Source organism: Accipiter gentilis, chromosome Z, assembly GCF_929443795.1.
Source record: "Accipiter gentilis chromosome Z, bAccGen1.1, whole genome shotgun sequence".
NCBI lineage: Eukaryota > Metazoa > Chordata > Aves > Accipitriformes > Accipitridae > Astur > Astur gentilis.
Window position 1 is genome coordinate 48,355,169 of NC_064919.1, and position 10,883 is coordinate 48,366,051.

General features: G+C 39.6%; 1 protein-coding gene across 1 annotated transcript in view; it reads right to left on the reverse strand.

The window, feature by feature from the left end:
• TRPM3 (transient receptor potential cation channel subfamily M member 3) overlaps nt 1–4,073 on the reverse strand; it is a 471,646-nt gene extending 467,573 nt beyond the window's left edge. Inside the window, exon 1 of the mRNA XM_049795463.1 lies at nt 4,007–4,073. Coding sequence (XP_049651420.1) covers nt 4,007–4,054 — 48 coding nt within the window. The 5' untranslated portion in view covers nt 4,055–4,073. The remainder of the gene's footprint in view (nt 1–4,006) is intronic.
• Between the last annotated feature and the right edge of the window lie 6,810 nt (nt 4,074–10,883).

The window sequence follows — 10,883 nt, forward strand, 5'->3', positions numbered from 1 at the left end:
TTAAACAGCTGAGCCATAAGATGCTTCTCAAATCTTCAGCAGGTGTGTTTCAACAGCAAGGAACTATGATGATATTGCTTCTTAATTTGGATACTTTGGAAAAATACGCTGGATGTTGATTTAAACTATAATATGGAAATGGTCAGTAAGCTTAAGTGATTCTACTATGGAGTTTATTACTCCTGCCTATTTTGTACAGCAACCAGCATAAGTGGGAAGAAGTAGAAGGCTAAAGAAAAAGGCAAGGGATTTTACAGCCAGACAGAAGGTGCAGGCATTTACAGCAGAAGGGAGAGAATGAAACTTGGCCTTCCAACCCAAATCACAATTACCTAAGCGTTTGCAGAAGCTGTTGGTACGCAAACAGTGCAGAAGGCTGCCTTGTGTCTCTTTGCCTGGGTCTTGCAGGTCTCACTGTCAGTCTCAATTTTCTTTCTTCCCCACCTTCTTACCCACATCTACTCAAATGCCTGTCAAAGCCATTTTTCCTTACTACAATTTTCACCACATTTTAATTCCTGTATCCCTCCAACAGTGCAGGCATCAAAATGTGAACATCTTATTACCAATTCAAATCTTTATTCCATCTTTTCTTATTTTCTACTTATTCCATTTTGTCTCATTTACCCATTTGTCAGCTTTTTTACAAGTATTTCTACGTGATTTTAGATGCTGCACACTAGACATAGAAAGTCTTTCTTGTCAATACTCACAAAGCTCTCTACTGTTAATACAGGTTTTAAAGACACCTACTGAGAAAACGAAGTGCTATCAAAGAGTAATTAGAAACAGCTTTTTTTTTTATTTTAAAGTGAATTGCATAAACAGTGGCTAACAAAGCTAGTGCTCCACGTACTATAGAATATGTTATATTCCTACCACCTAACTTTAGAAATCCAGATTTAGTGTCTGCTTTGCAAGCCTAGATTCATGCAGTTATTGATCGTCTTCATACTCCTTTATCCTTTGAAGGAGAAAAATACCCATATAAAAACATAAAAGTTTAAGGAAGATAAGAAGGAGAAGTACATTGCTTATTCATCTTCAACAACTGGGAAAAGCATGTTTTTAAAGTGAGTAGCAATTAGAATTTAACTGACTGAAAAAAAATAGAGGCTATGTTTTGAATGGACTATTTAAAGAAGTCAGTCACCCTTTTATGCAGTTTTTTAATTTAATAAACCTGAAAATGTTAACATTTTGAAGTGTGAGAACATTTTTTTGCCAAAAATATAGATAACTGATATAGCAGCTCTGATAATATGCATTATTTCTCTAGTAATGGTTTATTTCAGGGCAATACAGGCATGGTTTTCTTAAGAAAAAAACCTATTTACTAAAATGGAATGACAAAAATTTGAATGTTGGAATCAGAACCTGCAATGTGGATCCTTTACACTGGGATAGAAGAGAAGTAATTTTTCTTTTGTTTCTAAAGAGGCAACCAGCAAAATTGAAGTGGAGAACAAGAAAGATCTTATCTGACTTAAAAATATTCACAAATATGTATATTTCAGTTTTTCAATTATTCCTTCTCCTACCATGGGTACAAAATATCTCTAGGACCCTGCTACAAAGGAATGGACAGCATCATGTTGGGTACCCAGAAACTTGTCATCACTGGTGTAAAAACAATAAGCAGCTGATCTGTGTGAGGGGAATGCTTTCCAGAGCATTTTGGCTTTTGGCTTTTTATTCGTGCTTTGACATCTTTCACAGGACAACATTTTCTGATTGTAGGGATGCTTGGAGCAGTTTCAGGTGATGAGTTACCAGCAGACTAACAAAACGGTACTGTCCATTTCCACAGAGCACAGTGCTGTACAAGGCTTAAATAATTAAAGTCAGGATCCAGAACACAGGAGAGAAAACAAGTGCTTGCAAGAAGGGAGGTTTATGGACCACATAGTCATATGGATGGTAGGAAGGATTATTTTATTGCTCTTTTCTTTGAAAGATATAAGTAACGACTACCCAAACTGAGAGATCAGTTAGACATGTTACAGGATATGACAAATACGATGTCTAAGCATGACAAGACTAAGACCTATTGTCTGTCTCCTATACCCAGGCTATTTCAGAAAGTGATGTAAAATTGTCCTGCTGGGATGCCTGGCCAAATACGTATTCTCATGCCATGCCCCAGACTTTATTTTGTCATTTATCAGTAGCTGTTTCCCTGTGTGATCTTTCCACAATGAATTATAGAACAGATTAGCCCTAAATTTGCATATCCACTGTAAGGACATTGATTTTCATTTAACTAGCAGCTTTCTGCTTGTGAATGCTAAAACAAGTAAAAAGGGAGGATCTGGTTTGCCTTGTTATGTGACCAGATATAACAATGACTATTCCGAACTTTTTTCCTCCAAAAGAAAATATCTTTCATTAAGGAGAAAAAGACCCCATATTTTCTCTGAAAAACATTCAACGCTTTGCTCACTCATGAAAAGCAGCAAAAGCATCAAATAAAGCTATATCTAGACATTCAAATTGTGCACATTTTTTTTATATTACCTGTGATGGCCATTCTTCTCAAAATGCAACACACCATTCTTTATTCTAGTTGCTGCTTGGCACCTGATTTACATCTCAAGCATATTCTCAGATGAAGCATTTCTCTCCCTTAAAGGCTAATAAATAGCTGCTAGTTACTTTTCAAGCGGAGAAGCAGAGGTTTTATTCCCACGCATGTAAGACTGCCAGCACATGAACTGCCCAGGTGGTAAAAATCAAGCAATTGCCTCCCCTCAAAATGCTTCTGCCTGTTAAATGAAAGGCCAGCCACACTTTAGGAAAGTCCCTTAGTATTACTGGCAGCTTTCTGAAGGCCCGTGAGAGGATGCCTCTGATAAAGTTCCCAGAAGTTTTCCCTATTACTGAGATACAGGAGAGTCTCCTTGGAGTATGTCCTCCTAACCAGAATAAGGAACTAAGCTTTAGTAAACCAATGTTTGGTTTTTTCAGTTGTAAGCATTGGTCATGTCAAAGCATCACTCAGAGCAGTGAGGAACCACATGTTAGCAAAACTCCTTCTTGTTAGGCTTGCCTGGATGGAGGTGCACTGAACCTTCCTGTCTCAAACTCTTCCTCGGCATCCTCCTTGGTCTCTGCAGTCTTGACGTCTGCAAGACCTTCTCTTCTTTTAATCTTTACTATTACATCCATCACGCAAGCCTGCCATTTCCTCAGATCTTTTCAGCCTCTGAAGGCTTTTCCTCTCTCCAGCCCAGGGAATTTTTCGAGAGGGGACCACCAGAGGGCAAAGCCAGATCATGAACATCTGAGCTAGCTGTGACTTTGTCCTGCAGCCCAGAGTGCGGTGGAGGTTCAGGGCAAGCCTGGCAGCTCAGCTCCCTGGATGCTCACAGTTCATACGGTACATGTCGTGATTGTAACTATTTGCAAGCACCAGCCAAAAAAAGCCCTGTCTTCAGGAAAGCCTCAGCATCACTGGCATCAGGAATCAAAGGCCCGGCAGTGTAATTAGACAACAGCCTCATTAACCTTATAACCTCTTTCGATGCTTGTGGGAATCTTAAACATTTTGCTGTAAGAAATTAAGGAGAACAACATGAGAAAAATGAAAGGAATGATTTGCATGTTAGACACTTCAGTTCTTCAATTTGAACTCATTAAGAGATACTGCACTGTAGAAATCTCATTTATTTAGAGAGGGAAAAGCTTTGCAATTTCATCTCTAGAAACGTTTGCTCTAACTGGCTCTAACACCTCAAACTTGGATGCAGTCTCCAGTTCAGCAGGACACCATCACCATATTCATGTAGCATACCTGAAATCATGGTAGAGTAACCACCTGTCACAAGAGAACCCATCCTGTTTAAAATGATAGCTAGAGGATGTTTTTTACTTGAAGTTTATCAGAAAAACTTAGCAAATATGCATTTCTTCCATAGAAAGTATCCAGTCCCCAAAATATATTTCAAGCCTTCCATGAACGTGATATTTTAAGAGAAGGTCTCATTTAAGGCAAACCAAAATTCACCTGCATCTGCCTTAGCTTCAGACAAAACACCTGGCCCTGGCCCTCCATGAAGGCTGCTTCCCTTCTGTCTTTCAGACCAGTGTCTTCCAAAGTGTTTATGTTCTCCCCTGTGACTCTGTGTGCTATTCATACTGAAGATAATTAATGAACATACGAAAGCAAATTCATGATCAGCACTACCAGTGTAACTCTCAAATTAATTCTGTGAGCACAGTTTTTCTCAAGCATCAATGCCATCAGCAACCAGCCATTTATGGCAAAAGTGAGGAGAAGCTATTGCATGCCATGAAGACTTCACACCTGCTTTTCAAGACAACTAACAACCCCCATGCCACACACACATACCCATCACCACAGCTGGTTTTCAGTAATAATAAACTTCTGCTGACCCAGACACCAGCATATTACATCTCCAGCCTAGGCACTGAGTCAGCCTGTTGGTAGAGCATTTATTTTCCAGTGAGATATGATTTGGTATGCACTGAAGATCCATGCAGCAGACCTCATCAGCAACAGCACTGACCTCTGGAGCACTCTGAAAGCAGGGAGGCAATTCTTTGGCCAGCAGAGCTCAGTGTCAGAAAATGGAGCAGACTGATACCCAGATAGATAGAAAATGGCAGTGTTAACAATCACTGCAAGCAAGTGGGCTGCTATGCCCACAGCCTGGAAAATGATCCATCTGGTACTGATCCAGGAAGGCACCCATCCATTTGAAATCTGTGAATGGAAAGTGTTGTGATGTCTAATTCACACGTGCTTTTTGCTCTGACTGTTCTGAAAACGTGCTTCTTCAGGTACCATGCTGGGTGCTGCCCTGAAGCAGGACCTTCACCCACTGATGTGAGCTGGTGAGCCTGGGACAGCGATGGAGCTGGAGGACACCAACAAAATCAGATTCTAAGAGGCCAAAGCTCTTCATTCACTCAGTGGAAAGCTACTTCAAAGATGCATGATGCTGAAAACCCTATGCTTCTTTGCTCTTTTTTGCTGGTCACAGAAAGGCTTTTCCGGAGCCACCTGGGGAAACTTCATCCTCCCTGGCCAGCCTTGACATTTCAGCTTCTTGGAGAAGAGATGTCATGCAACAACAGTCTTTAAATGGTATTCTCAGCCAATATTGTTACAGGGGGGGCTTTTTCCAAGACATACACTTTAAACAACAACAATAGTTTTCAATATGTTTCAGTGTGTATGCATGAAGACTGGGTTGCTAATGTTCAGACTAATGTTGTACTAGTACTAGTGATCTTCAAAAATATAGTAGTACAGGTAGTGTGACTAGATTTGCTCTTTTTGCGATAAAAAAACAACATGGGGAGCATGCCATTGCACAGTTGAACTATCATTTTCAATGTCTAGAAGCAAAACATGCAAACAATTAGTCCTTTAATCTTTATGAGATATGAAATCTTCTAAATTACATTCCTAGCCATTTTTAAAGTGTACTGATGCCTTTCAGAAAGGAATCTCACCCTTCAGAAGAGCTCCTGCTATTGGACAACACGGGTTTTTAATTTTCTCCTCCTTTTTTAGTATTATTTTGTTCTCATGTGAACTTATGTTTATTGTTTTAGTGATACTTTCCTGTTGATTATTGCCCCCTTCACCATTTGTGACATAACAGTATTGCTGTGGAGAATAATACGGTACTGAGATCAGCAGGAAGACGATCTTAAAAGTGTCCAGATAACCTGGGTTTGTGCAACTCTTTGCATTAAAAGAGGAAAGTACAAAAATATACAAAAAGCATATCAGAAGATCTCCACAAGACAATATTATGGAAAGCCAGCAACCTTCAAAGGGTACTTGTATATTTATAATAGCATGGAGGGAGTGAGATTAGAAAAATAGTTCTCTTCTATCATTGAACTACAAAAAATAAGGTGCTTGAAATACATTTTATATATAATTTTAAGCTACTACAGAAGTATGTTTGGGATCCAGAAACTACGAACCACTTCATAGTCCAGTCCTGAGTTCCCCCCAAGTCTTTGTCCCCATATACTTTTCAAAGAGACTTACAGCAGTGTAGCAAACAACAAAAACAACATGTATTTTTAAGAATCCTTCAGAAGCAGTAACTAAGCTCTCATGCTTTTCACTTGCTGGGGAAATACTCCTGGATGTCTTCAGCTCCCTTGGAATGCTTTATAATGTGAGAGACTCTACATCTCTGCCTCTGACACTGCACACGAGCAAGACAGACCTGGTACTCCCTCCACTTGCTTCTCAAAACATTTGTGCTCTAAAACCTGATATAGAAGTGGGAAAGACCCAGAGAATCTATTTTACATTTCATCTGCCCCTTCTCCTAATAATGAGAATGTTATAATATCTGGCCATCTATAGACAGGTCTTAATGGTGTCAATAAAACAACCTGAATGTCTACAGCGAGCCACAAACCTAAAATGCAGGTCCTTGCCCTCCTGGGCCAGAGGACTGTGACGGCAGTTCCCTATAGTATTTTTTTTTTCCTCTTGTCCAGCCCCTGTTCTGTCCAAAGACGGCTCCTTCTGCCCCCGCCTGTAACGCCACTGTCAAGCAACAGCTCTCAGCACTTACCTCACTCAGCAGTGCCTCTAAACCAAGAGTTCTGTTAAAGACGTAGTATGGAAAGCACAGGAAGCAAGATACACCAAATCGCAGTCTATCTTTTAAGAAGTACTAAGATCACTTACCATAGTGGGAAACCCTTTCATTCAGTCATACATGAATATGTTACATTTAAAATACATTTCACAGAGCAAGAAAATGTCTATGATTTTATCACCTAAATTACATAAAAATAATTATTGCACATAAAACAAATTAGTGTCTTTAGACTATTAAACTGTGAGGTCCAAAGCAGTAACAAAGCAAAACCCCAAATGAAAACATCTCACTCGTATCCAAAACCAATATAACTTGTTCAAAGTTTGCAACAGAGTTAAGTATCAGCCCTCGAAAGGCATTTGCATATTGCTTGCAGAACAGGGTGCAGAAGCAAGCTGTCATTTTGTCTAGTGGATACTTCCTATACCATACAACAAATGTTACTGAAAAAGTAGAAAAATTCTACACGTAACAAAGACCAAAATGGTGCGCACTCTGTGTATACACTCTGTGTACATGAATTAGACATTCAACAATCAGGATAGAGAAGGCAAGACACTAATGTTCTTTCATAGCTTAAAAAAACGTAGCTTTTGTTTATTTTGTATTTATTATTTAAGCATTATGAATTGATTAACAAAGTTATATTAAATTAAACTGTGGTAGTTTCGAACTTCATCTTTTTCCTTCCATGGACAGTGTCAATTTATTTAAGAGCTTTGAAACCTTTCTGCATTCATCACTTTGTTTGCCTTTCCTGGAACAACAAATCTGGAAACAGCTTGTCACTGTAAGATACAACATCTCCGGTACCCTGATGCTGCATCAGCCAGGAAGATTGATATTTTCAGGCAGTTGTGGCTTTGCAGTCATTCTACTCCACAGCGCACCTGATCTCAAAGTGAGCTATTAAAGTAAATTTCCTTTCCAGAATTTCCCAGCCGTGACAGCCTCCACAGACTTAGGAAAGAGCAATCCCAATATCTGAAATTAACTTTTTAAAAAAATCGCCACCAACAAAAGTCTTACTTCATTTCAATACATTTAAATAGAATGGGAAACTCACCAAATTCGCCTGTTTATTCTTCATTTGGGCAGCCAACTCTCTGCAGATGAGCTGCTATGAATCCAGCTGCCTTTCCCTCATTCTGGGAGATGTAGGAGATGCGACAGGTTCAAGTCTATCAGCAGAGTGCAACACTGGTGCATTTCTACAGCAGGGAGGCGGAAAAAGCAGGGGTGGAGGGAGAAGAGTCAGCCCTCACAGCAGTTTAAGAGTTCTTGCATGTTGTTATTGCCGCAGGTTCCTGTGACTGGCTTTAGCTGATCTCCTCTCCTCTGACATTGCTGCCTGTTGAGCTGGGGAGCACAAAGGAAGACTAATCACTGTACACCTCATGCTGTCTCCTGCAGTAAGCCCTGGTGTTTTTTCAACTGCGGAGGCAATCGATACCTGGGGAGGAAAGAAGTTTTGCCACCTGTCACCTGAGATAAAATGATCAATTTCCTAATTCTAGTACTAATGTTGGACTCAAAGCCAAGTGATAATTATCCCAGCTGGCTCTTAAAACAATCTATGAATGACACTGATCGTGATTACTAAAGCTGGTGTGAAAGGCATTGTGGCACATGGGTTCATTGGGTCTATTTATAGATTATTTTTCTGCTGTTTATGGAGTCATATTGAATTCAGGAAGGGATTGGAGTTTTCCCTTGTGAGAAAGGCTTCCCCTTTTCCTACTAGGTATCATTACTTGCTAGATGCATAAATTGGCAAACCTTTCACGCTAATGGCAAACTACAATAAAACAGTTGGTGGTTACTTAACAATTCACTTTATTTATTTATGGCTGAATAAATAAAGGCTGTAGTGAATCAGCTTTGCCAGTGTCACATGGGGACTGAGAAGATGCTGGTTTTTAACATCTTGAGGGTCACAGGCTACCAGACAAAGCACCCCTACAGCCTGAGCTCTGCTTTCAAGTATTGCTTATTGCCCTCAAAAGCAGCACGCTCATCAGATTGTTTCACCTCTTTGTAAGCAATTGAAGGATCTTTAAGAAACTTCAAGTCACTATTAGCAGAAGAAGAACAAAGTTGTATTGTGTTACTAAAGCTTGCCTTAGTGTGACTTTGGACAAGTTTCAGAATATTGAACAACTTACCGGTGAAGTAAAAAATAATACTCCAAGCAGGAACAATAATAAGGATTAGAATTTTTACCATAAATTATATGTGACTTTTTTAAATTTTAGTTTATCAAATATGACAAAGTTCAGTGACTCAGTAAACTCAGACCTGTGATTCTTTTCTCTGCAACTCTCTAAAGCTTGACAAAGTTCCTTAAATGACTCCATTTTTATTTTAGCCTTAAAGCCTTCTAGATACTAGGAAGCTGCAAGAACCTCAGGTACAGGTTTCATACATAGGCCTGACTGTGATATTCAGCCAGAAGCATTCCTGCCTTAGCTTCCTTAGCAATGCTCTCTGTTAGGCAAGCTATACCTCAGACTGTATATAAATACCTTTTAGCAAGACCTCTGTCTGTTCAGAACACGCTGACAAACCTGCTCACATTTAAAGCGGTCACCAAGGGCTGGCGAGGAGGAAAACAGATCCATCAATTAGCAGGCTCACCTGTTACATGACAAAGCCAATTTTGGTTCCTTCTTCTGCTCCAGAGGATCTAAAACTTCTCTCACAGCAGTCACCCCAACCATGTCATTGTGACGCACGAGTCAAGATTCATGTGGGACTGAGAGAAACCAAGGACGGTACACCAGTGCAGCAGGGAGCTCAAGTGTCCTGGAGGGTGTACAGGTTCTGATCCCCACATAAAGGCTCGTTATACATGCTATAACATGCATTTGTTGTCCAATGGCTACTTAATGACCACAACTGTTAGGAATCACAGAAATGGGGAGCAGAGTTCCTTCCTTGCAGGAGACAGTCTTGTTGCCTGCTCCCTGCGTAAGGCCTGTTCTTGCAGACTATCCCTGGTCCCAGAAGACCTTGAATATTTCCTGAGGCTATTCCCAGTGGGATGTAAGGCTCCCAGCTCTTCTTGCCTGTCCCTGGGCTCCTACAGGCACCTACCACTGGTCTGCCCACCCCAGCAGGCAGCATCCATTCATACACAGGTGATTTCCACATGTGGAACTCCACAGCAAAGAAAGGAGCTGAATCAGTGCCCTCGGTTTTTAAGGAAGTTCTAGAGACTATTACATACATTGAGACCCAAACACTACTTTCTGCATCTTTAAGTTAGTCTTATTTTTTTGCCTTGAAAAAACAGGGTACCAGGACCAGATCCATTCAGGAATTTCTTCTGGAGCATGTGTAGACAACTCTCTGCAGCCCCGACTGTAACATCTGGAAGCTCTAATGGAAGTCCTTGTTTATATTGGTATTTTCTTACTGACTAGCTTTAGGCAGTGCTGTTTTGGGGTAGTTTGCTGTTCAATGTGTAGAGGGCTTTGAACTGAGGTCTGACATGTACCATATAGAGAGAGTTTTCACGCCAAACTGTATGCCAGCTATGAAAAAAAATTTATTCCAATACCAAACATCCAGACCTTTTCTGCATTTCAACTACATTGCCATTTCTTTTTTTTCTTTTTTTTTTTTTTTTTTGGTCAAATGTTAAGAAAGTCAAATCCTTCATTTTTTTCTCTATATGCAGACACTTTTACTTTTTTACAGTAAAAAGTATAAAATTTCTAAATCACATTATTATTGAGAAAAAAAAGAAAGGAAGGAAAGACGTTATCTTGGAAAGATACAAGGACCTTTATCCTCTTCAACTCACTCACATTATTTGCTTCCAATGAAGGTTTTGACAGCTAAGATAACATGTGGATAAAACAGCAGGTGTGAGTCAGACCTTTCTCCAGATTTCATCCTGGAGAGAAGAACAACTTCAATCTAGTTTATTTTAAAACAAAAGATAGGAGGATTGGTAAGAAAAACTAAATAATAAAGATTTTTTTCATTAAATGTAAAGCTACAGTACAAGCTTAGAAACTTACGATGTAAAAACGTAGATTACCTCTACCACCCTAAATATGTCCAAAATCAATGAATTCTAAGAATTTAGTTGTCCTGTCAAAATGCTTGCTCTTTACAACTTAAAGTCTTCTAAGTTGTGGCAATGGAGGAAAATGAATTGTGTTATTTATGATGTTCTTCTCGTTCAGTTATGCAGCAATGTCTGGGTTTCAAACATTTTGTGAACATGTTACTCTAAGAAATAGTTTTTTCTTGTATGTATGTAGTGCAGTG